Source organism: Mustela erminea, chromosome 2, assembly GCF_009829155.1.
Source record: "Mustela erminea isolate mMusErm1 chromosome 2, mMusErm1.Pri, whole genome shotgun sequence".
In the NCBI taxonomy this organism is placed as follows: Eukaryota; Metazoa; Chordata; class Mammalia; order Carnivora; family Mustelidae; genus Mustela; species Mustela erminea.
This window is the reverse complement of record NC_045615.1, coordinates 10,021,741-10,049,259: the sequence shown is the minus strand read 5'-3', so window position 1 is coordinate 10,049,259 and position 27,519 is coordinate 10,021,741. Positions and strand designations below refer to the sequence as shown.

General features: G+C 42.4%; 2 protein-coding genes and 1 long non-coding RNA gene across 4 annotated transcripts in view; 1 reads left to right on the top strand and 2 right to left on the bottom strand.

Moving 5' to 3' along the window:
- The window catches only part of GALNT7 (polypeptide N-acetylgalactosaminyltransferase 7), a 143,030-nt gene that overhangs the window by 34,371 nt on the left and 81,140 nt on the right, over positions 1 to 27,519 (bottom strand). The window lies entirely within an intron of this gene.
- On the bottom strand, positions 2,392 to 4,374 carry LOC116584214 (prefoldin subunit 1-like). The gene has a single exon (XM_032332222.1). It carries the CDS (start codon positions 4,228 to 4,230, stop codon positions 3,862 to 3,864), a length of 369 nt encoding a protein of 122 aa, XP_032188113.1. The 5' UTR covers positions 4,231 to 4,374; the 3' UTR covers positions 2,392 to 3,861.
- On the top strand, positions 7,362 to 12,292 carry LOC116584215. Its single transcript, XR_004283095.1, has 3 exons — positions 7,362 to 7,999; positions 10,415 to 10,514; positions 12,011 to 12,292. It is a non-coding gene; the product is annotated as an uncharacterized LOC116584215 (long non-coding RNA).

Below are 27,519 nucleotides of genomic sequence, written 5' to 3'. Positions count from 1 at the left end.
ATGACCTGAGCCCAAGACAGAGGCTTTAACCCACTGAGCCACCCAGGCACCCCTGGCTGTGTATTTTTGAAATTTTCTTATACTCACTCAGACGTATAAATGTGTATGTGTATACACACACACACACACACACACACACACACACACACAACATATATTCAGATAACAAAAGCAATTTAAAATTACACTGGTATAAATTCTTCTTTCATGTGATTATGTACAGATTTATCTTATTATCTCTTTTTAACTTTTTAACTACTACATAATATTCCACAGTATGGCTGGCCCATAATTCACTTAACCATTTCCTTATTGATGGACATTTCAGTTGACTCTAAAAATAATGTTACAATGATCATCCTTGTGCATATACCTCCATGCCTTTGCGTAGGCATCTTTCCTATAAAATGCTCAAGGGTGTATGCTCATTAAAGGACAGGAGTCTCATCTGTTTTGCTCACCATCATCTAACACAAAATAGTTGCTCCATAAATATTTATTCAGTTGCTCTGGGGATATTTTTGGAAGACCTCTGGATGCATTCTCTTTTCTCGGTCATGTCCACCCTCCCCCCTACAACCCTTCTAATTTGAGGTAGCCTCAAGAACAAGTCCACATGGCCAGTGGAGGAGGGGACATTCCTCTTCCACAGAAAGGGGAAGGAAAAGCATTATTAGTAGCGAGGGATAGAAAAACTGGAGGGAACAAGATGGGAATGAAAGCAGATAGAAGAAAGGATGTGTGCTTGGCCTCCATTTCTGAACCTGAGCAGGAGATCACCAGCAGGGTATGGTTGTGGCACAGAACAGAAATCATGTTGAGGTGTACTAAGGCAGAGAGGGTTAAACACAATCCCCTTTCCCACCTCTTGTTTGCAGTCTCCCTTGGCTCTAGGATGGAACCGGAGAGCTTGGCATTTCCACATGCTCCCAGTGAAGGCTGCCGAGCGTTAAGATCTGGGGGCCTGCCAAGAGTCACTATGGGAAGGGGTAAGATGATATGTAGCAGAGCTATGGGGTAGAAGGCTTAAGCCAGGGACTGGCCCTCAGGGTTCAGAGGATCCACAGTGCCAGTGAAAGCCAAAATGGAGATGAGTCCCTGGAGTGGGGCACATGGGGAAGGGGCCATCCATCCCAAGGAGAGCAGGAGAACTGACAAGAAGTTACTACAACAGGGGTTCCTTCAGCAGCAAATGAAAAAAGAGGTCAATACACCTGGGAAGACAGGAGGAGGCAGCAGAGATGGAGGGTAAACAGTCCAGAGCTGCCCACAACACCTCAAGAATGCAAAACTGTCCTATCACCTGGATGTGGCAGAAGAAAGGAAAGGAAGAGATGAGACACTGTGGAGAAGAAACAGCCCAGAGAGGGAATATGAACTTCAGGCTGACAGGACACTAGCCCAAAGGAGACCTTTATGCAGATTGGGTTCCCTTTAATGACTAGCTTTCATTGGCCACCATCAGCCTGAATGCAGGTTCAGGAGAAAGTTTAGTTCTTGGGCAGCTTCTCTGACTTCCCATTGTGAGGTAAGTCCACTGCCTGGAGCATACGGAAATAGAGCTCATAATATACATAAGCCTTAGTATTGAAAGAAGCACCCAAGGTATTGAGGTAAAACTCCCTATTTTGCATCATTCCCCTCATTTTACTGGTGTAGAGTTTATAAGTTCGAATGAGAAGCAAGGTCAGCTGAACCAAGAATGCCACATTTAAAGGGGTGGGTTTGGTTACAGACTTTTGGCTAATTTCTGCTCTCCGGCGCTTCATTTTCCAAGACAGCTTATAAATCCTCTAACGTCAAGGACAAATCAAGGTTACAAATAATTCATATTCAGATTACGGGTTTGCAGTGATTAAAGCTACTCTTATTCTTAAAGTTATTTAACAAAGTATGATCATAGCGGCAATGTGGGCCAGGTCCTGGGGATCAGAAGAAAGGATGGGAATAAAAATTCTCATGGTTGTTATTCTATAACTTAAAAAAGTAGATTTCAAAATCAAAAGTGAAATACCTATGTATAATTCACTTGTATTCTCTGTACCGGCTATGTTTTTAAGGTCTGTAACATGATATACAGCTTTGTTGTACTTAAGACTTTATCAATAAATAATATCTAATTCAGCAGAGTATGAAAAACACAACATTCTTAGGCTGCCAACCCCTGTAATCCATATAGACTATCATTGATCTATGGTAGAGTGTACGTGTGTGTGTTCACACATGCATCCACATGCTTTTTTAGGCATGGGAAACAAACCCTCAATTTGGGGAACACTTTTTAAAATTATCTACTTTTATTTTTAAATAAATTAGGGATATTTCCTGTTTCCATCTAAAACCTTTTTTGCTCATTCCCATGATAAAAGTAGAAAATTGCTTATGATTTACATGAAACAGTGCTGACACCCAATGGCTGAATAAATTAGTAATGTGGAATATAAAATTTAACTTAGCATTCAGAAACCAATATACATTTTCAATGAAAGGAGAATTACCACTGTTAAACCAAATCGCTCAAGTCAACAGACTGGGGGGAGTGGATTTTACCCCGGTATTCAGGATCCATGCACTTTGAATGAAATGACACGAAGTAAGCTCCTTGAGAACATGCTACGGTAGAATGTATTCCTACAGTTCATTACACACACCGAGATGAAGAATGAAAGCATCAAAGAAATTTATAAATTACGCTTCCTGATCACCCTTCTCTGAATATGCTCCTTTCTGTCGATGTCGTTCCCCGAAAAGCCTGCTATAATCCAGATGTGGACTTGCTACCATAAAGGTGCACTATGACAACCCTTACTCTGGATAAGAATCCTTTACAAAAGCAATTTAAAATTACACTGGCACTGGATATATTTTTCTGCAACCATATCATACTGCTAGATCACAAACCCCTACAACTTTTCTCGCCTGATTAGCATTAAGTCTAATGTTTTTCATTTCATTCATTCTAATGTTTTTCATTTTCATTCTGTGTTTCTGCAGCTGAATGCCACATAAAGCACCGTGTTTACACCTATCGCATTTTACATTTTTGGCTTGGGTACATGTTCCAGCAGGATCTGCTCTCTTTGAGGATTTTGTCAATTGGTGTATACAACCGTTCCTCCTGATTTTTTATGTGGAAGACTGAAATTAGTATGATTTCTATCTCTGTATCCACTGTTTATATGGACAAATATGAGAAGGTCAAATACAGCGCCTGAAAGCTATGTGTAATCCTTGAGAGGCTGCTATCACTCTACCCATCAATTTCATCTAACTGCACCATATTTCACACTACATTTCTTTACCTGGTCCACAAGGATCTGAAAACTTGACTCAGATATGCAGCTACATCAAGATGAATTAGGTATCACACAGTCTCCTGGTCCACTGGTATAAACTTTTTTTTTTTTTTTAGGATATAGTTGCTGTTAGTTTGATTCCTTTTCATAAACCCAAGCTGGTACCTAGTGAAGGTTACTTTCTAAATATGCATAAGTGATCACTTCTGGGATCTTTTTTTGGGGGCGGGGGGGACAGATGCCTTTTATTGGTCTAAGCAAGGTACAGAGTAATAGGCTTGGGCAGAGCTCCCCTGTCTGTCCTGGCTCCCATCTTCCCTCTCCTGGGAGTTAGTGATTCACCCCTAGGGGAGAAGAATGTTCTGGGTAGGGGTGGCAGACAGAGCCAGGATAAAAAATACAGAGCTGGGATCTGAAAGGGGATCAGGGTGAAGAAGAAAATATAGGGTTACCAGATCATCCAAATAAAAAGTCCGTCAGGGTAGAAGAGAGGCTGTTTCCCCACATGGGCCCCTCTGCCCTTGCCAGGAATGGGAAGGGGCAGGAAGCTTCTGCTAGAGATTTCCTACTGTGCCCTTCGTGCCATCAGCATCTCCCGGATGTTGTCCTCAGCTTCCTTCACACTCTGCTCTAGGTAGGATTTCTTCTGCTCTAATTCTTTAATTTTTTCCTCTGCTATTTTCTGTTTCTCTAACAGCTGACTGTGAATTACCTCCTTGGACTGAAGAATAAACATTCTTCCTACACCTTCATACACGTTAGTCTCATCTACCAAAGTCATAATCTCTGTATCTGTAAGATGTGCATGCTTTTTCGTTCTGTTTAGCTGTTCAACCTGTATGTCTGCAAGCTTCACCTTCTGTTGAGTGTTAATTACTTTGGCTTGAAACTCTGTGAAGGCCTTCTTTAACTCCAGATCCATGGGAGCCACCATCTTGGTTCCCGTTCCTGGGATCTTAACAGTAGCATATCAGTGCCAAGTTTCCAGAAGCAAACTTTCTCTCTCCTCTTTGGAAAGTGCAAGGAACTATTTTCCCACCTCCAGCTTTCTTCACAATACTTCCGGATTATTATTATTATTATTCTTAAAGATTTTATTTATTTATTTGACAGAGAGAGATCACAACAAGTAGGCAGAGAGGCAGGCAGAGAGAGAGGAGGAAGCAGGCTTCCCACCCAGCAGAGTCCGATGTGGGGCTCAATCCCAGGACCCCGAGATCATGACCTGAGCTAAGGCAGAGGCTTAACCCACTGAGCCACCCAGGCACCCCAATACTTCTGGATTATTGACAGCACTTCCTCTCAGACTCATGGGGTAAGTTCCTCGGTATCTGGTGCTACAAGAGATTTATTTATTTATTAAAGATGTATTTATTTTAGAGAGAGTAAGAGAGCACGCGAGCGAGTGGGGGGGGGGGCAGAGGAAGAGTGAGAGAGAATATTAAGCAGACTCCTCACTGAGCACAGAGTCTGCCACGGGCTAGATCTCATGACCCTGAGATCATGACCCGAGCCAAAATCAAGAGTTGGATGCTTAAACAACTGAGCCACCCAGACGCCCCTAGAAGAGGCTATTAAAAGCCTCAAAAATTTAATGTATTTAGGTGCTTTCTTATTCCATGCGCACTGTTTTGGAATTTAATTCCCTCTTTACCATGTTGTTATAAAACTTTCAATATGGAGATCACTCATGCATCTAAGAAAGAAATAAGAGTACGCACATGTCTCTTTTTTCTCATATGTAAAACCACATAATATGCCCGAATCATCTGGCTACTCTCTGTTTTTGTTTTTTTTCTTTATTTTACTCCAAACAGATTTTTTAAATTATTTTTTGTTTAGTTATCTTCGGCAGACGCCACTGGGGATGCATTTCTGGAATGTCTCCTGCTTCTCTGAAAGCTGCCCATCACTCAATCCTGCCCAAGGTCCACTTCTCTGAAAGTCTCCCTAAATAACAGTTACTGAGTAGAAGTATCCTGGCACAGGAGGATGGCCTAACAGGGAACACTTGGCGAAGCTGGGCCAAAGGCACCCCCACCCCTTGAACTTTAAGCTTATGAGATTCCAGTTGGTTTCCATTAAGCTCTTGAATGATCCTGTGAGGCATGGGCTGAGCAGAGAAAAAAAGAAGTAGAGATTAGAGTCTATGAACCGCAAAAAAGGAAGAGCATATGACTTTGGTTCTCAACTTTTCATTTCCTGGTCCAGTCAAGTACACTTCCTGACCTTAGGTTCCATGAGATACTCCTACATCCTTTCAGTTAATTGCTTGCCACCCCACACTTCCAACCTTCTTCTTCTTCTTCTTCTTCTTATTATTATTATTATTATTATTATTTTAAGATTTAGCTAGTTGAGAAGAATCATTCCTGCTAAATAATCCATGTTTAACATGTGACTCTTGATATTTTGGTAAACTTCAGTTCATTACACATATGTCTCCACAGAATTAAACTTAGAGATTTTCATGATCATTTGAGCAATCAAACTATCTATCACTTAAAATTTGAGATTACTGGAGATATTCCTCAATGGTCACTGCTGAAGCTACAAAAAGATGAACTTGGCCTTACCAGAGGCCAGTATTACTCGGAAGGTCCTAAAAATAATTTTTATGAATGTACAAAATTGAGCTTAAAAGAGAATTACATAAGCTAACCAAATAGGAGGCTGATACATTAAACTGATGTGAAAAAACAATCCACAAATTTTCATGTAGCTTAGTCATGACTAGAAAAAGCTGCCTACAAATTCTGATTACAATAGGAATGTTGCTTGGTGAGCGTGGAATCTTGACAGTCTTACTGGTTTTGAGAGCTCTGTGCATCTTCGTCCCCAGCAGGGTTTGTTGAACAGAGTAAATTCAAATTGGCTGACTCAAGTCCCCTCTCTCATGGACAGCTGCGGGTACAATGATCACAGAGTTTCTTTGGCTCCTCTATTCTCATCCCCATGTAGGCAATTTCCTTCTTGATAATATATTCTTTCTTTTACTAGGCACAATAAAATGGAAGCTTTTTTAAAAATTTAATGATTTTATCAAAATTCTACTTTAATGTCTTTAAGAGTTTATGCTCCTTTCCACAATTATTAGAAGCCCTAAGATGATTTAGTTCTTTTTCCTCAATGTTCTTATCAATTGCTCTGATTAGTCAGTCTTCCCTTGAAGGTCAAAATAAGTCTATAGTAACAGAACTCATTCCTCCTTAACCATCTACAAGATGAAAACACCACAGCTGATTGCCAGAAGTCTTGCTCTTAGCCAGAAGAGAATTTTCCTGTATTATGTTAATACCCAATACATATTGGTTGATTGATCTCAAAAACTTTTCTGGGAATACTCCTCTTCTCAGTGTTGTATTGTATCAAAGAGTAGCACACATTCTCTTCGTTAACGAATTAAGTATCAATGACAAAGAGAATAATAAGCCTTTAGCTTCTCTATTGAGGTTAAAGGTCAAAATCAATGAACACAGAATTAATGGTTGGGTCTACAAAAGTTTTTCAAGTATGCCATCTTTTGGGATTAAACTAGGTAAGTGAAAACATATAGCTTTGCCATACTTGTTTTGGAGTATAGTATATGGTGCCATAATCCGAAGGTGGGATACCAGGATGGACACGAAGGAATGGAAAATGGGTTGCTTAGTTCCTCATACCCATAGCCTCCATCAGGCCCAGCCTCCCAGTCAGCTTGATCTAAATAAAAAACAAATGCTTGCTATGTGTGTCAGGTTTTAGGACAAGTGCCCCCCATTCTATCCAAGTAGGTGCACTGAAACTTTTCCTGGGATAGATTTCATTTTCTGAGGCAGAGCTGAGGTGCACAAGTTTATTTCATGTCCAAACGATTAACGTATTAGAGGAACGGGGGTGGAATTCTTGGCAGAGCAGAATAACAAGGACCAGAAACTCTTTAGTTCACCACAGCTGATTCCTAAGGCAAGAAGCCACAAAAAGAGCTAGTAAATACCACTGCTTTGTGTAGTTTATGTAACAAAGAGGAGGCCCAGACGATCTGCCCGGACCACTTGTGACCTGTCACCCAGGGTGTTCCGAAAAGCATGTATCCGTGTTCATTCCCATTCTCTCCAACCTCCTCTGAGGTAGCCAGTTTCCTGGCACCCCCACAGTTCGTGGGAGACTGCTGTCTAGTCATTAGCCATGACAGCTCATCTGCCAGTGATCTTCAAAACACAGCCGCGGGATGGTGAGAACGCACTGCTCCAAAACAGCCGGAGCCTGCCTGAAACGGACAGTATCTTCGGGCCCCTCAGCCTGCGGTCTCTGTGGCAACCTGAGATAATGTGTACAGAGTCTGGGACAGAAACCGTCAAGTCAGGTCTGGCTTTAGAGAATGCCTCCCTCTCAGCCATCCTGCTGATACTCCTCCTCATTCAGTGTCCTGACAAACCAACTGGGTGTGAAAGGCATTTTCTCCATTTTGAGATACTCTGAGAAATGATGTAGGAGAGAACTTGACAGTTGACAGGTGTCAAGAGTGGTTACATAGGGATGACGTTCCTTTGGTGAAGACACTACTGGCCTCAAGGGCCTCCGGCCAAGGATTTAACGAGGCTACGAGCTGTGTGAGCGGCTATGGAAAGTCTCTCACCTCAGTGAGCTACAGAGAAGGAACTCAAACGCCCCTGAGGAACCCAAGCATGTGTTCAACAAGCCCAGAGGACTTCCAGAACCAGGTGGGAGGAACCTGAAGGAGGCAAAATTCTAGCAGAACGGACAGTATCTGAGCCAAATAAATAGTGTTTTTGCTATTAGTTATTGTGATCTCATTTCATCCCAGAGTGGGGAAATGCACTTCTAACAGCTCTGACGGTTTCCAAAGCACTTACGCACGCACTGTCTCCTCTGAGTCCCATAGGAGCCCTCTGGCGTAGGTGGGACAGGCATTGGTGCTACTCATTTTCTACATCAGGGGACCAAGGCTCTATCAGGGTGTACAATTTGCTCATAGTAATGGAGGCAAGATTTAAAAATGAATCCTTTGACTCTAACTTCAAGGTTCTTTCCCTTAAACCAAAGATTTACTAAGAATTACACATGATATATGCCTTAAAAAGGGCGGGGGGGGGGGGCGCCTGGGTGGCTCAGTGGGTTAAGCCTCTGCCTTCGGCTCAGGTCATGATCTCAGGGTCCTGGGATCGAGTCCTGCATCGGGCTCTCTGCTCAGCGGGAAGCCTACTTCCTCCTCCCTCTCTCTGCCTGCCTCCCTGCCTACTTGTGATTTCTCTCTCTTAAATAAATGAAATCTTTTTTAAAAAAGGGGGGGAGAGGGGAATGAATTTCTTACTTTCACTTAATACCCAGGGACTATGCGGACACTAACAGAATGACTGCACACAGTTCTGTCAATTTCTGCCTGATTTTAAAGGTTGAGAATACTAAAGAATACATCAGGGCAAGTGAAGAATGCTGAGCTATGTCACTGGATAAATGTTCTCAATTTTTTTTTTTTTTTTGAAAAGGAAAACATATGCAGACAGATGTGTCCACTTAATGATCTGAAATGTCAAACCGTAATTTAAGAAAAAAACCTGGCAGGGAATCCTATGACTGGACATATGTTCATGTGCATTTCTTCAGAACTCCCTGGGAAGGGAAAATGAACATTTCATAGTGTGAGCCATATGTTTACAGCTATATTGGACTCTCACTTCACATATGAGCTTACATGCCATATTCTGACTTTACAGAGGCACCAGCTCATCAAAAAACCATATATCTGAGCCAAAACAACCGCCTCAACCGGAGTAAGGATCCGGTGAGGTGTCAGGGCAGGGATAAGGACAGTAACGACATGAACGCAGGTTTGCGCCTCTTCATTTCTGCCGCAACTCTTTCCACAGAGGACTCTGGGCAGCTTACACACAATCAGAGAATGTGACACTGTTATGAAAATTAAAAATAGGGGGAGAAGATGGATAAAGAAAGAATGAGGGAAAAAAGCAAGAATCAAGAATGAGGTGTTAAAAGTACCTACCAGCGGGCACAAGGGCTCCTGCGGGCACAGTCCGGAGGCACCAGTCACAAAGAACATACTATTAATAGCACTGCCTTGAGTCAGGCAATATGGTGGCCTTGGTTGCTGTCGCCCCTCTTGTTAATGGGGAAGCCACAGTTTGGCTTGAATTGCCTAGCAGGGAAACCTGGTCTGATCTGTGTTTAACAAACCAGTTGTTCTGAAGAAGTACAATAATCTTGGTGTGAAGACCAGATGGGATTTTTTTTTTTTTTTTTTCCTAGAGGTCCTCCTTATGGCAAATGCGGCAGTGAGTTTCACTGGGCTGTTATTCATGAAGGCTGTCAATGGAGACCAATGGCATTCTACCAAAACACAACTTAGTAAAAACAGTTGTGCAGAGACCAAGTTGGGAATTTCAGTTCAACACAGATTTGAAAATCACACTTTGCAAACATTCTTTAAAATGTTTATTGAGTCATCTCCTATTCCATGTTTCATCACTCAGTGAGTGAGTGTGTGCCTTCTCTACTCTCATTACAAGAAGGAAATCACATCGACCATATGGAGGGCTCATATTTCTAAGAGCAAATTTCAACACTGCTAATGACGAAAGAGGTGTAAGCTTGCGATGGTAGCATGGTAACTTTAGATTGGAGTTAGTAAAAAATTACACAACAGAGAGAAGTGTGAGATATTGAGAGAGTTATCGATATAGGCTGTATAATATTTACTCATGGAAGTCTTCAACACTGACTGATCCTAACACTCCTACCGCAAAATGAGGAGATGCACTAGACCATTTTTAAAAGATTCCCAACTAGAAAACTATGATTACAGATGTGGAAAAGAGTACAAGAGTTAATAGTTATTAATTCACAGAGCAGGCAATTTCTGGAGCTAAAAAGAATATATGAACTGCTGAGTAATTTATCTTGTTTAAGGTATTAGGAAGCCAGGTTATTCATTTAGCATGTAATATAATTGACACATACAAGATGTTTAATAAATATTGTGTTGAAGAAATCTGGTAATACTATTTCAAGAAATCATTTAATCAGTCTACCTCTTTTCCTGCATTAACTGAATTACCTTTACCTCTCTCTTAAATCTTTGCTTCATTGTAATTTTCCAGAAAATCAGATCCTCTACTGGGAGGCTGATGAGTCCCCAAAAGTAAGTTGAAGTTCGTTATTAAAAGCTTTATGGCTCAAAGAGGAGATGGAATTTCTAAGGTAAGAACTGAAAGGATATGCCAACACCCCCTCTGAAGAAGGCGGAGGACAGGAAACCTCAAGCCATAATTTCGGAAAACATTTTAGTTCATTAAAATCTGGCAGGAAACCCAAGAACTGAGCACATGTGAGCACCAGCAGTGACATACAGTCAGTTGTCAGCTGAAGACAGTACACCATCAATGGTTAGTTACCTTCTCTCCTCGAAGCCCCTGTGTTTCTCATAGGTCTATAGATAGGCCACGAACAAGGGAAGCCAAATAGCACAAAACAAAACGAATCTGTTCTGTGAGGTGGAGACTGACAGAGCAGTGGAGACCAGGGAAACAGAAGACAGTGGAAGGGGGAGTCCAGTGCCGAAAAAACACTACCAAGTAAAAGGAAATGGGTATTAAACCTTTGAACGAGGGATTGCACTAAGACATCTGTCCTACTGAAGTCCGCAACAGTGGACATGATGACGGGGCCACAACTTGTTCATCTCAGCATTGTTTAGAGAAACTGGAAACAACCCAAATATCCCCAAATGAAGGACTGGGGACATAATTCTGGTCATCTATGCAGTGGACTATCTTTGTTTAAAAAAGTGAAAATTTCCTGGGCGCCTGGGTGGCTCAGTGGGTTAAGCCGCTGCCTTCGGCTCGGGTCGTGATCTCAGGGTCCTGGGATCGAGTCCCGCATCGGGCTCTCTGCTCAGCAGGGAGCCTGCTTCCCTCTCTCTCTCTCTGCCTGCCTCTCCATCTACTTGTGATTTCTCTCTGTCAAATAAATAAATAAAATCTTAAAAAAAAAAAAAAAAGTGAAAATTTCCAGCCTGGTGGTAGGTGATTCTTATTTCCTTCTTTTATATTTTCTTTTAAGCATATGCTTTCCTCTTTTGAAACCTTTAAACTGGCTACTTCAGACTACTGAAAGTGAAAAGAACATCATTGGGCAGCTTCCTAATCAGCAACCCCTGGGCAACAGGTCCATCCTAACTCTTTTCTTATGAGAACTATCACATTAAGGCTTTCCCTGGAGTTAGAACTTTTTAAAAAAAAAAATTTGTTTTTTTCAGTGTTCCAAGAGTCATTTGTTTATGCACACCCAGTGCTCCATGCAGTAAGTGCCCTCTTTAATGCCCACCACCAGGCTCACCCCACCACCCACCCCCTTCCCTCCAAAACCCTCAGTTTGTTTCTCAGAGTCCACAGTCTCTCCTGGTTTGTCTCCCACTCAGATTTCCCCCAACTCACTTCTCCTCTCCAACTCCCAATGTCATCCGCGTTATTCCTTATGCCCCGCTGTGGGGCCAGAACTTTACCTTAATAACGGAATTAGAACAAACTTTGGCATTTGCTTCGTAGATGGCTGGGCTGGAATTCATGTAAGATGTGAGGACACGTTTTTCAAAAACATTCCTATTTAGACCCATTCGCATTTTGATTCAATATGAAGATATTTGAGGGATTCACAAATCATACTTAAGGTTTCTCTCTGCATTTCATTTCTGCCAGTCTTTTCCTTCCTGACGCTAGCTGGTTACTCCACTTCATCTCATCTGACTGCAAAGCCATCCTGTCAGGGTGGAAAGAAGTCCCCTCAGAACAGAGCTGCTAAGAAGACTACTGTTGCTCAGAAATGCTGGACCAGCTAGAAGAAAAGACAAATGTGCCGAAGTGGGAAAGGAAAACACAAAGAAAGATGTAAGAGCTCTGTTGGAAGAAATCTTTTATGAGGACCAGCTGCTAACTTTTGGAAGTTTATAAATCCAAATGGGAAAACTAGTTCTTCTGAGTTCCAATATAATGTTTCAAATATCATTGGCTAAGTGTGTTTAATTATCACCATTTCGGAAATAAAGTATTCCGTGCGGTGGAAAAATCATACCTCTTTAAAATCTACCAAAAGCCTTAGAAATCCTCAATGTTCTGAAGCAATTCAGGGTGCTTCAGAGATGTCCAATTTTGTTTCTCAAGAGGAAGTCCGACTTATGAATTCCTTTACAGAGAGCTCTGAGTGGACATCAAGTCAGAGTTATCTAAAGACCTCTATTGATTTAATAGATGAACTGACTTCTTAGCCCCTCCATTCCTCGAGGGTCCTTTGGACCCACTATGTCATTTGCTGCCAGCTTGCTTCTGTCTGCCAGCCCCAGATTACGGTCAGAGTGCTGGCTGCCATGGCCAGCTTTTATACTAAAGTCTTCAAGATAGAAAGGAAGTTTCTTCTGCAGCTTCCTCATTACCTGAGATACCAGAATGCAGAACACGATTTCTCCCCTAAAATTTTTATTCATGAAACACTTGTTACCAAAATAAAGAGCGTTCTTTTTTCAAATTGATAAACCCAAGACCTCACAGGAGCAATTTAATTCAATCTCTGTACACCTAAACTCATTTTTTGAGGCGGACCCTAATCCATTACAGCTTTATTCTGGGGAGAACAAGCAATGAACCATAAGGGTCACTGTCACAATCTAAAGGGGAGAAAAAAGTAGGCTTCTATTTACCCTCTAAATTATCTCACATTTAAAAAAAATTTCTCGAGGAAATTATCCATATCTTTACCATTGGCAGTGACATCAGCTCTGTACCTCCGCACAACTGTTAAAACTCGTGGCTCAATTTCAAAGCGCATTTTATGAGCATTTTATATGTTTGGGTTCTAGAAGTATGCACACATTTGTGTTGTCTTGCTCTTTTAGTCACAGGACTTTGGTAAACAACTTCCCCACAACCAGCTGTGCGACGAGGCCTCTCGTTTTACTGGACGCAGGAGCATAGAAACTCTCCCAGCACTGTGCCCACAACTTCTGAGCCTCAAAAGCCACATTTCTTCTCCTGTCATTATTGTGTAATGGAACTTCGTGGCCATGGTCTAGAAGACTCTGTTGTTTATTCCTCTGAGACCAAGACTGAATTAACAGGTGTGATGTTCTTTTATTGAAGTACTACCTGGAATGAACTTAAATCATTGCTCTTGAGGCGGGGAGATAAAATCTAAAATTAATAAGTATTCCTGAGAAAAGTCTAGGCTAGTTACAGGAAATTAAACAGATTCACTACAGCATCTAACCATTTAGTTAAGGTGACATACTTGGGACCTGGAAGCAAGACACCATCACATGAAATGGTCATCAGTACCTCTGAAATTCGGATTAGGTGTGCTAATCAACAGAGGTGATTTCATCACTGAATCTAATACATATTCCAAACGGTGCAGAAAACCTCCTGCATTTCACTGCCCGGGCCCCTGCTGGCAGCAGCCCCTGTTGAGCACATCCTGGCACGATTCCAAATTCGTCCCAAGATCATTTTAGTAGTAAGATGTAGTAAAGGAGGTGGGAGTGATATAGGGACGGAGGGGTGGGAAGGAGAAAAGAAAGATTAATTACGGAGGTATACTTATAATAACTAGTCCAGTTTCTTTCCGTTCTTTGAATAGAAAAACAATATTCTACACTTTTGGTTTTGACATTTCTAAAAGCCATTATTGCCTCATCTTTTTGGCATAAACTAGCAGGTTAAAAAAATACTTGGTTTACTAGAACTGCCAGTGTTCCTGAAATTTGCACTTACCATAATGGGGTATTGGGCATGATGTTCATTAACTATATACTAATTTTTTTTTAAAGATTTTATTTACTTGACAGACAGAGATCACAAGTAGGCAGAGAGGCAGGCAGAGATTGAGGAAGGGAAGCAGGCTCCCCGCTGAGCAGAGATTCCAAGCCGAGGGCAGAGGCTTTAACCCACTGAGCCACCCAGGTGCCCCTATACTAAATGTTTCTGTGATTACGCTGAGTTCCATATTCAAATACACAAAAATGCAACAGATCCTTATTCATCCTGGAGTCTGTGTGTGTTAACCTGCGCACTCCCTAAAATTTATTTGTAACCCCCAAATCGATACCGGGACACTGTTACAGTCATTTGAGAACATACAAGGCAGCAAAAAAAAAAAAAAAAAAAAGTGAATTGCAAGTTGAGTTGCCTACAGGCAGACTCAGGAGGATACTCTGTCTTCAGTTTCCACTCTGACAACCGTAAACAGTGTGCTTTTCATAGTCTATTTAGGGCCATCTTCTCCTCAGTTCTATGTTTGTTTTTTTATTTTAACATATAATGTATTATTTGTCCCAGGGGTACAGGTCTGTGAATCATCAGGCTTACACATTTCATAGCACTCACCATAGCACATACCCTCCCCAATGTCCCTAACCCAGCCACCCCATAGCTCCCCCCAACCCAGCAACCCTGTTTGTTTCCTGAGATTAAGAGTCTCTTTCGGTTTTTGTTGGTGATTTCACTGTCTGCAATGGCTCCCAAGCCTGGTGCTGAAGTCTGTCTAGCATTCCTAAGTGTGAGAAGGCAGTGTTGTGCTTTCTGAAGAATATAATACATGTGTTCGATTTCTTCCTCCAGGCATGAGTTCAATGTTACGGTTCAACAATACATGTTAAACAGGGTGTTCGTAGACAGAACCACACATATATCCAGGCTACATAATGATCAGTGAGGCTCACAAGAACCTAACCCTGAGTTTCCCCTAGGAGCAATGTTTCTGCATTCCTAACCCCGTGTTCATAGTGACTTGATAGAACACAACTACCTTGATAACAAGGATTGCCCGCATAGCAAAATACACACGGAGAGAAATTCAATTCTACCAATAAGGACAGCCTACAAAAAGTCAGTTACAAAGTTTGTCATTCCTTTGCCCTGCCCACTGTACAGGGGAAGTGTGATGGGTGGATGAATTTCTGTTCTCGGGCGCACTCATGAACTCAGTCCTACTCTCAGGTACCATGCAATACCCTTTGTTCCCTCTAGCTCAGGATCACTGGGGGTGAGGGCGCCCCACTGCAAAGGGGCCTTGGCTTCCATGAAGCGGGTCCCACTGCTGCACCTGCTATAAGGCAGGGCAATGCTGGAGACACTTGCTGATCTGTGCCAAGGCCATAGTTTCTTGTCACTGCAGAACCCACTGGATGGTGATATGCTCCTAGCTTTGACATACCCGCAAGTGTGGGAATCTGCTGTTCTGCAGATATTCCAGTAAAAACTTCCCTCATAGTATCTCCGTGGTGTTTGGGTTTGAATGAGCTCAGGGGGCAGGCAGGGCGTATGACCTAAGTGAGAGGCACTGTACCAATGCTAACACTGCCCCTCTGACCACACTCGAGGGCCTCTCTGCCCTCTCCCTATGATGGCTTCTTCCAACTTAGACTGAAGCAGAGACCCATGCTGCGAACAGCTGGGACTTGAAATGCCTACACTGAAAGAGTCATTGATAACACTGCTCCCTTTTGTTTGACAACATAATTGATAACCTAAACTCCTCTTTTGTTTCTAAGAAAGAAATGCTATTACTATAAAAATGTCTCAAGTTTAAAATGACTGCTCTGATAACAGAATTTTCTGATCTTTTACCTGGTGTGGAGAAATATCCCAGTGATGTGGTGACACCCCTGGTAGCACACCATCCTGGGTAATAGCTTACTTTACAGACTTCTGGTACTTTATCCATAAAACGAGGAAACAGTGAGCTCTCTGGCTCCACTCAGCTCTAGGATTTTGAGTCTCTGAAATATTTAATGTATTATGAGCAAGGTTCTTGAGGTGTGTCCAAGCCTTTGGAAGTGGCCACCTTGGGGGTCCAAGCCATAGCCTTTAGAAGCGGCCACACGGCTCCAAAAGTGCAATCTTGTGCCCTTGGCTCCCACCTGTCATAACTGGCAGTTTATCTGGACCATGTGAGGCGTGAGAGGGAAGCAGAGATTTGGCCGCAGGATGGCATCAGATGAGGCAAAACCACAGAGGGGAGCGTGCGGGGACACACGGTAAGCCGTCTGTGTGAGAGAAGGAGTAGGAAAAATCAGGGCCCACCCCCTATCACTCCTGCCTGGGACAGTCCCGTTGGTGCCAGTAGGATGCTAACCATGACACAAGCCTCAGATCACATAGCAAAGGCTGCTAAGGTCAAAGCAGAAGGAAACATAGGGAGTGATGTACAGCAGTACAGAAGGAAGTATAGGGAGTGATGAGCAAGTTTAGTTCTAATAAGTGTGGCTATAGGTGTAAAAATGGATGGGAAAAGAACTTGAAAAATTATTTAAACAGCAGCTGCCCCTGCAATGGGAGAATGGGGACTTTCGGTTCTTGGTCAAGGTGCCAGAACGGGTTTCGTCCCCTCCCTGGAGCGGATGTGTACAACTGGGTAACAAGAGGAGACGTTCTCACAGCAGGATTCTATCCGAGGGACACCAGCAGGGTTGAACTTGGCAATATAAAGTAGCTGCTTGTCTTCTACCCGATCTATTCTGTTCCCCTTCCTGCTCCTGGGGAAACGAAAGAAGGGGGGAGCCTGGTATCCTGGCAGCCAGTCTGATGTTCTCTCTGCCAGGATGGGCACAGCGTCGAGGGGCTGAACATCAAGGGCAAGTTTTGCCAAACGGTGCAAATTGCTAACGGGCTGGAATCAAAGCAGTGCCTGCCTCTGCTGGGATACAGCACAGCTAAGTTAACAGATACTGCATCTATTGTTACTTTCCAAGAAGAGCTGTCAAGCCTGGCACTGGCCCAAAAGCTGCCAGGCTCCTCAGCTCTTCCAGGAAGAGAAGGCAGGGCCAGAACAGAAAGCGCTCTGCTAAGCTAGAGTGGTAACAGCTGCACACCAGCTGCTCGCTGGCTGGGTCTGTTCAGCTTTCAGATCTAGAGAAACATTGTGGAAAACCCAGGGGAGGGTGGAGAAACATAGAAAAAAGTAATTTTCAGATGGAAGAGCCCTTGGAAGATGTCTGGAGGTTTCCACACTGAATTAAGGAGTCCAGGGTTTCAAGGAGGTGCACAGATCCAAAGCACAAAGTCAATAAGGAAGGCATTTGAAGAAAGGATTCTGGGGATGGTGTGGCCAAACAAGTTAAACACAATTAAAATTCCTTCTTTTTAAGGATGCCGAGATTGAGACTCAGAGAGGGCTATGAGAAGTATTTTCCCCAAGAAGTCATACTCTGAAGATAGAGACACGAGAATCAACAAAGTGTGAACACAATGTACGTCATAATGGATACTGATGGGAAATAAAAGACAAACCGACAGTCTTGTAGAGTTGGCTTTTTCTGATTTTACTGTGTATCTGTTTTGTTTCACAATCATTAGGATTGAAATAATAAGTGCCTTCTGACGACTCAGGTATTATACAGATCTTTTTCTTTTGAAAATGAAAGGGTGGGCTGGACCGAAAAAAAATCAAAGCATCCCAAGTTGCTATATTTTCCTTATTAAAAATCTGGTTCCAAGATCAATTTTAGCTTTAGAACTTAATTACTTTGCTATACAAACAATATATATGATAAAATACCAATAAAAGAACATGGGCGGGGGTAGGGGGGCGGCATCTAGTGATTTGCCAAAGAGCAAAAGAGCATTGCAGGGACGCCTGGGTGGCTTAGTTGGTTAAGCAGCTGCCTTTGGCTCAGGTCATGATTCCAGCGTCTTGGGATCGAGTCCCACATCGGGCTCCTTGCTTGGCAGGGAAGCCTGCTTCTCCCTCTGCCTGCCGCTCTGTCTGCCTGTGCTCATTCTTTCGCTCTCTCGCTCTCTCTCACAAATAAAATCTTTAAAAAAAAAAAAAAAAAAAAAGAAAGAGCTTTGCAGATGTCCCAAATGAGCTAACAGTTTGGAAGCTAACTTAGGTTATCTGTATAATGTCTTATCAATTTGTCATGTTAATACTACTGGTCTCATTTTATGATGTATCTGCATGATATATTTGATATTCTAGTACTATTTCTAAACTTCAGAAAATAGCTTTTGGGCACTCTGCTGTGAATTCCTAAAATATCAAAAATGATCAATACAAAAACATTAGTATAATAAAGTACCTGGCCAGTAAATTATTGAACTTTGAATCCTTGGGTTTGAATCCCTTTTTACTACCGCAAGACCCTTTCTGGATAATTTAAATTATTATGATAAGAATAGACTACTCCAAATTTGGAGGCTGGTTGCGTCACACCATTTAAAAACATGTCTTTCCCAGGAATATTAAAACTGGACTATTTTTTTTTAATTGTTTTACCCATCAGTCCTATTAATTAGTCTATGATAGGATCTCATACTATCAGGTCATCTACCCTTCTGCAGATGTTCTGGCACTTTTCATAATCTAAAGTTTATCAGTTAATTAAAATAGGGTCCAATTAAATTTTGGACCAGGATGGCATCTTAATGATCTAAATCATCACTAACCATGGAATCCGGTGAAATTGCCAATGAATCAGGTATAAGAATTCTAACTTAACTTTATAATATTATAATTTGTTGGTGACCAAACTGGAAGACTGCTTTTTTCTGAAGTCTATTTTCATTACTTATCTAATTTATTCTAAAATCTATAACAGTGGTGCCCCAAGTATGATCCACAGATCCCTGGGATCCCTAAGACCCTTTCAGGAGCTTGGTTAGATCAAAATTATTTTCATGGTATTAAGAGCTTAATATCTTTTTCACTGTGTTGATATTTACTCTGAGGGGGAAAAGCAGTGGTGGGTAAAACTGTTGGTGCCCTTGGACAAATCAAGGTAATAGCACCAAAAGTTCCTTGTGTTTGATGGTATGTGTCCCTCATCGTCACACTCACAGTAAAAACAATGCCATCTACACTAAATGTCCCTGAAGAAGCAACTAATTTTTTAAATTAAATCCTGCCCTTGAGTACATGACTTTTTAATACTGTATGAGACAAAATGGGAAGTATGCAAAGAGGGCTTCTGCTCCATTATGATGGTTGTCTCAAGGAAAAGCGCTGTATAACTGAATTCCCCATTGAACTTGCCAATTTTTTCATAGAACGAAAGTTTTGGTTATTTGGCATTTTCTCAAGTGTGGATGAAGGGAGCATATGTCACTTTTAAGGAAAACAGCTGACATCATTTGTTTCTGATGATAAAACCTGAGCTTTCAAGCAAAACTTAGAATTCTGGAATTAGGACAGCTTCCCAGGAGTTAAAACCCTTTCTGATGAGATCTGATGATGACATATGTAATGAAACTGTCAATATTTGGAAGCTCTGCATTACTTGGGGTATGAACAGGTGATGTTGCATCATTCACCGGGAAAAGACTAAAGTGCAAGACAGACAAACAACAGAGTATTCAAGGCTCATTGGTATAGCTGCAGATTCTACATTACAACTACCTTTCAAAAACTACTATGGCTATGTTTTGGCACAGTATCAAGGAAGAATATCGACAATTATCTGAAAGGGCTATTAAAAATACTCTCTTTTCCAATTACATATCTGCATGAGGCCAGATTTTCTTCATATATTTCAACCAAAACAACATATGCGCATAGACTGAATGGAGAAATAGATATTGGAATCTAGATACCTTCTGTAAGCCAGACATTAAAGAAACTGGTAAAAATGCAAAATGAATTTTACTCTTACCAAACATTTTTTTTTCATTTTGGAAAATTTACTTTTGATAAAAATGTGTTAACATGTAATGGGTTTATTATTATTAACTGAATAATTTAAAACTTTTTTAGTTTCAATATGGTAAATTTTGATAGCTATATCCCATATAAACCAAAGTCTAGTAATTTGGGGCTCTTTATAATTTCTAAGCGTTGAAGGGAGGCCTGAGACCAAAAGGTAAAGAACTGCTGGTCCAGAGAATCTGAACAGGCCAAGGCACCAGATATTTTATTACAGGTTTTACCTTTACATAATTCATTCTGATACTTGCTGATACATAACTAAAATATCACTGCCTTACAATGGTACTAATGAGCATAAAATTGTCTTTGCAGGTTAATAACACAAGCACTGTCAATATTTATTTCTTAGAATAATTTCCCTCCCCAACAAGTATTAGTAGTTGTCCAGATTTAAAAAGGTGGGGGTGGAATAGAAATAGGAGATAATTCGAGAGAAGAATGATTTGAATAACTTAGGATCAAGTTCAGACAAAATGCACTCACTTTTGGAAATGTCATCAGTGGCCAGCACTGACTGAAAGGTGGGATTAAATAAAAGGCAGGATTGGTCCCTTTTTTTTTTTTTTCAACAGTGGAATAAAGTGTGGCTCTGTGCTTTGTACTCCCAGTATTTGTTACACGGAAAAAAAGCAGAAGAGATATCCATGCATCTGTGAATGATTACTGTAACGTCACTGATACTCTGCCTCAAGGTAGCCTAAGACCCGTGATGACATCTTCACCTCTAATAACTAACTTCATTCTACCACAGATCAGGCCTTCCTATTTATTTGACTCATTCGGTCAATATGTGCTTATTCTTTCCCACAATGAAATCTCATCTCTGTTCTTTCCACTGTATTACCACCACCCGCACTCTACCCACCAAAACATTCCCTGACTTCTTAGAACAGTGGTTCTTAATCAGGGGAGATTTTGCCCTACCTGGAACACGTGGCAAACTCTGGAGAGATCTGTGGTTGCCATCACAACCACCAGGGCCAGGGTGCGTGTGCCCCTGGCATCTAGCAGGCAGACTGCAGAGATTCTGAGAAACACCCTACCATGCACAGGACAGCCCCCATGACAAAGAATGTGACAGTGCTGAGACTGAGAAACCCTCTCTTAGGGGCAGAAAAAAACCTCTGCAATTATGAGATAAAAAGTCTTTGCCTGGGGCATCTGGGGGGGTCAGTCCGGGTTTAGTGTCTCTCTCTTCGGCTCAGGTCATAATCCCAGAGTCCTGGGATCAAACCCCTCATTGGGCTCCCTGCTGGGCAGGGAGCTTACCTCTCCCTCTCCTTCCCACTGGTATTCTCTCTCCCTATCTCTGTCTCTCTTTCTCAAATAAATAAAATCTTTTAAAAAAGTCTTTGCCTTTTACCTTTTCCTAACTTTCTGTGTTTTTCTTTTTAAGAAAGTTAGCACACTGTAGTGTCCCGTAACACAAACCCCTTGGCCATTAGTTCAGCATCACTGACAAGGCAACGTGTTCTAGAAGCCAGATTTTGAATCCCAGGGCCACCATCTTACAGTTATGTGACCTTCAAATTACCTACCTCTCTGAGCCCCAGGTACATCCCCAAAAAACACAGTGCAAAAAGTATGTAGTTTCAATATGGTTGTAAAGATTGGAGACAGTTCAGTCAAAAAGTCCCTGGCACACTGCCAGACGTACAACAGGTGCTCAGTAAAATGGACAATGATGTTATTGATCCTGTCACTTACAGAGGACCCTCTGTCTTCATGACCTGCTGTATGGGAGAAATACGGAAGCAAAGCGCCATCACAGTGACAGAGTTAATTCTGCCGAAGTGGTAAACATAGCTTATACTGCATTTAATGTGACTGAGAAGGGGCACCTGGGCAGCTGAGGCAGTTAAGCATCTGCCTTCGACTCAGGTCATGATCCCAGAGTCCTGGGATGGAGCCTCGTGTCAGGCTCCCTGCTCAGCTGGAAGCCTGCTCCTACCTGCCACTCTGCCTGTTTGTGTTTGCTGTCAAAATCTTTTTTAAAAAAATAGTGACTGAGAAATATTTCCCCCCAAACCATATAAAAAAGTATAAATAAATGCCCTAGGGCTGGAACCTGCCTTTCTGTGTCTTTCCAGGTCTGTGGCACATGTCCCCTAACAGACCCTTAACTCCAACCCGACCCTTAACTCCAACCCGTACTGCACCTAGCCCTAATGTCCAGCGTCTGACGACTGTGGAGGCAGAGCTGAGCACACAGGACAGAAGCCAGAGAAGTTTACGAAGCAGTCAGACCCAATCTAGGCTGTTTCATGTCTGCCTCCAAGACAGACTCTTCTTTGCTTGCTTTTATTTTTCTAAAAGACTATTTACTTATTTATTTGGGAAAGAGAGCAAGAGAAAGAGACAGAACAAGTGGAGAGGAGACGCAGAGGCAGAGGGAGAAGCAAGCTTCCTGCAGAGCAGGGAGCCCAAAGCCCCACGACCCCGGGATCATGACCTGAGCCAAAGGCAGATGCTCAACTGACCAAGCTGCCCCGGCGTCCCCCCTTTGGTCTTAAGTAAGACTGACTACTTGATGCTATATTCCCAGGAAGTGGTGCATCCCACGTGTATCAACAAAAACTTTTAGGAGTTTGTCTTCCTCCATTGCTCCCTCCCTACTCTCCTTGTGAGAAGAAGAAGTGAGATCTTCCTAGGGAGGGACCCAAGCCAGCAGGCCTGGAGCGAGCCTCTTGTGGCTCTGGGGGGAGCTCCTGCCTCACAAAAGATGAAACACAGCAGTCCGCTGGTCTGCTCTTCACTCACGTCCGCTTTTGGTGAAGACTTTCCAACTCCCTCCTTTAAAGTGACAGTAGTGCATCTCCAGGGTCTAAGAATACACAGTGTAGATTCTCTAATCGTTCCCCAGAGCCCTTTATCCTGCTTTTTGATTTGCTCACGGGAACCTGCTATTTTGGAGAAGGAGCAGAGATCTTCCTTTTGATTAAAATGGCACGGCTCATTCTAAAATAAGTTACTAGGTTATTAAAAATGTGATTTTCCTCCTACACATTGACTACAGTTTGGAAAGTGGAAGCTCACTGCAGGGATGTCGTGAAGAGGAGAGCAAAAACTACAGGCCATTTCCTAGATGCTACTGAACTTACACTGTATTTTAACATAATTTTAACACATGCAATTCGCTTGACCTTTTTACTTTTTTAGCATGCTCCCCTTCCATGTTGAATTATCCCAAGAGTGATAATTCTATTTGCAACATACCAAGCGCATTTTTTAACATACTCAGCTTAAAGTGGACCAAGATAAGTAATTTACAAGTGCACTCAAGAAGTTGTACAGCAAATTATTCATCTCACTACTTCTATAATACATGCTTATGAAAAAGAATTGGTACAAATGATCCTGCTTTACAGTCCCCCCCACCCGCTCCCCTGGCCCCCCGCCACCAAGGACTTGTCTCTGCCATGGGTGGGCTGTCACAATTGGCCCACAGACTGAGGAGTGGATGTCAGCCTGAAACTCCACCCAATCAAGAGGAAGGAAGGCTTTGACCTAGTACAACCACTTTTAAAAGACTGCCATCTCTCCCTCAGCCTACTTTTTGCTTTTCTCCCAAACTAGTCCTTTCTACCAGCTATCCCAGAGGTAACCGCACGTGTCTCTGTGGAAGGGGTGAGGCTGTCACCTCCGGCTTTTACAGCCCAACATGACAGTAGCGAGACCTGGCTCTCAACTGGCCAAAGTTTCTCCCTAGTGTGTGGCTCAACACGAGCACTCCCTTACAGATCACAACCTCCCAGAGTGGTTGCAGGGGCTTCCGCAATAAATAAGGGGCAGAGTTCTCCCTTTCCTTAAAGGTTCGTTCATGCTTGGCTTAACAGTTAACCAGTTCCACGTAGAGAATTCATCTTAAATGTGGAAAACACCCTATATTATGACTTTGCAGTCACACTATGATGATCCTATGTCCGCAAGTTTGGCTTTGACTACACCTGAGGTACAATACAAATACTTCTGCTACAAGGTCATAGAGAGATGGATAGATAATATCCAGGTAAAACTCTGTTTTGCAAAATCATGTATTTCAAAACAGAAAGAGAAGCAAATAGGACCTAAAACAGAGATAGGACCAGACCGCTCCAAGGGTAGGAAACGTTGGGATGAGAGCCCAGAGAGTAAAATCTTAGCTAAAATCCACACTGACATTCATGGACCATCTTTCAGCCTTTAAACCCCAGGGGCTTGTGTTTTCCTTCCTGTAGGTCCTGGGGGACATTTGGTTCTAATATAGAGCAGCTTTGCCAAAATTAAAAGTCTGATCCAGAGACACCCTTCTTCCCCAGTCCATTTCCTCTCAGTGTCTCTGGATCCACTGGCAGCTTCCCAAGACAGCTTAACACAGTAGCGAGTGTAGCTGGTGCCTCTAGCATCTCTCTTATTCACCACACACACACAAGCCCATACGCACTAAGGGAATACACTGGAATTAACAGGCTGTACCTAATAGCCTGGCTGCCTCTACTCATCTGAGCTGTTCAACTGCCACAGAAGGTCGAGAGACAGGTGTTTGGCACCCATACCGCACTATGGCCTGCCTGGGTCTGCATCTGGAACTCTCCCCGCGGGGGTGGGGGGGTGGGGGGGTGGGAAGAATCTGATAACCTTATAGCAGAGGACAAGGAGACTAAACTCGGTGAAATGATCATTATTTCCAAAACTCAGAGGCTCTAGTAGGAGTGGGCACAAAAAACATCCCTTAACCTCCATGGCAGTGCTCCTCATGGGTGGGAAACCTAGCCTAAAGCGGGGTGGGGGGGGGGGAAGAAGAGTCAAGATTTTCAGGGCACCTGGGTGGCTCAGTGGGTTAAAGCCTCTGCCTTCGGCTCAGGTCATGATCCCAGGGTACTGGGTTCGAGCCCCGCTAGGGCTCTCTGCTCAGTGGGGAGCCTGCTTCCTCCTCTCTCTCTGCCTGCCTCTCTGCCTACTTGTGATCTGTCAAATAAATAAATAAAAATCTTCAAAAAAAAAAAAGTCAAGATTTTCTTTTGCTGAAATTGTCTGTCTCTGGGGTGGAATGTTATGGGTTATCCAGTGGTGCCTCTCTACGTATTTCTCTTATTCTAAATTCTAAAATTGGGAGTGGAGGGCTTGAAAAAACAAAAATGAGTCACCTGATTTACTGTTTTTCGTCAGGCATTTCTTACTCACACTTCTGTAATGCCAGTGGTGAGGATGCAGGGGAAATGGAGCAAAGTCCCTTTCAACAGAGCAACTTGGATAGTGACTAGAGAATGGGAAGGACTTTATCAACCAAATGAAGTCTTGGCAGGAGAAGAAAGTTTTTGCCAAGGGAAGGGAACCATCCCAGAATAAGATTAAGGGGAGAGTGGCACTCAAGATTGCTACTCTGCTCATGGTGGCTTAGAGCGAATTCCCCTTATCTCGTTTATGAACATGGGACCCTCCTCAACTGCTGTGGAAACTGGGATGACCTAACTTACCCCCAATCTGTAATAATTCCACTTTGGCTAAATAACATCTCCAGTTGTCAGCCAGGACCTTAAATAAGAATCAGCTGTGCACTGCATTGAGAAAACACCAACGTGCGAAGTGTGCACCTGTGTGTGTGCTCATGTGTGTGCCCGTGTGTGTGTGTGCTCATGCTCGTGTGTGTGCACGTGTGTGTATGTGGGTTTCGAGGAAAAGGAAAAAGAGAAACCAAGTGTTAGAATGCTATTTTTAGTCTGGAAAACGTCTGAACTCACAGAAAGTGGCTTCTAAGAGAAAAATTTTCAAGCCAGTTAGAAAGTAATACCTTTGAAGACAAAAAAGAAGCAATATGTCCATCATGGGTCATCTGAAACCAATTTCAAATGTGTTTCCTGCAGATCAGACCTAGGGTTCCCAAACTGTAGTTTGAAAAATGAGACACAACTTGGGCCATTCATGAGAGAAAATGACCAGGTGTTGGTAGCTGTGAACGGTGCAGTTTGGATGGGGTCTGCCATATATTCTAACAGAAATTGGGACATCGTGTTGAAATCCATACGCACGTACATGATTCATGTATGTGTAGATCGGGTTTATACATTCTAATAATTTGTTTTAACTTCTGATGTCCGGCTCAGAGTTTTAGGTAGCTCTAACTGAAAACTATGGGTCATTGGTAGAAACTGAGATTTAAAAGGAACCCTATACCATTTCAACAAAATAAATGCTTTGAAAATGGTATGTTCTATAAATTATAGCACTATATTCCAAACAAATGTATTAAAGAAAGCCTTTAACACAAATAGAAAAAAAAAATCTCATGATCACAATTCACCTTCAATAAGAGTATAAACATGAATATTTTGGTATCAGGTAAGAAGAGAACTGTCTAGTATATAGGCATGAGTATAAGTGAAAATTTCTTATAAAAAAAAATACCAACAAAACCTTCAATTTCCCATAGACAAGCTTAAGGAAGTTATTAACAATTAATCATATTAACATTTGCATAGCTCTTAGAATTTTTGGAGCACTTTAACATCTATTATTTCACTTTGTAAATGCAACAAAGATAGCTCTCTACAAAATAAGAATGCAATTGGTACGTAGGTAGGAGGAAAGGTTAAATATTAGAAGCAGATGAATTTGCTCAACCAGTCAAAATATTTAATTCATTTGTTTGAAACAAAATAGCTTGGATTATATACCTCTGATTGTCTGTCTTCTTGGGCAGAAAAAGGGCAAGAATAATTTCCATGTATTTGCATCGGCAGTTAGTTCCCAGCAGGGGAAATAAAATCTGGAGCTTTAATTGAAGGAAATCTAACATATTCACAAACAGACCATGCCACCTTTTCCCACACGTGGCCTCCCCATCCTGCTGGGCTCTGCAGGAATTCACCTACATCTGGGAGAAAAGTGGTTCAGGCCACTGACGTTTGGGCAGAGTAGCCTGCTCCACTCCAACCACGTTTCCCTGCTAAGGCGCCATTCTTCGTGCTGCTGCCTGTCCAAGAACTGGGTTTCTCTTTGATTCCTCCTTCCACTCCATCAAGCTGCCAAGGCCTACTGATTTCTGTTCTCTTACAGAGTCTCCTTTTTCTGATTCTATACCCTTCACTGAAGCTCCTGGTCTAGAGCTCCGAACCCTCCAACTGGTCTCCACCCCGTAATCCATTCTCAACAACTTTACCCATCTGATATTCCTAAGATTCTCTGTGTAACCTTTGGTGGGTCTTTCCTGACCACCAACCCATGACTTTGTGCGTGACCCTACAGTTTCCCAAATGTGAAGCTACTTATCCTACAAGTATCTCTATACCTATTTCCTGACCCAAGTATATATTACACCACTTGTTTTTTTTCCTAGTCACTGGCTGTCTTGAAGTCTTCTAAACCTGGAACTCTTCCTGGGGAGACCCTACCCAACTTCCAGACTTCAGCCCTGGTGTTCCCCCTCCCTCCATCTTGTTCCGACTCCTGTCAAGTACCCCTCCCCGCTCTGAACCACATCATTTGGCTCACCCCTTTTCTAGGACTCTTACATTATGGATTTCTTTCCCTTCCCCCA

Bases quoted from the DNA above. Each gene is read 5' to 3' on its own strand.
- LOC116584214 (XM_032332222.1), bottom strand. From the start codon at position 4,230: ATGGTGGCTCCCATGGATCTGGAGTTAAAGAAGGCCTTCACAGAGTTT.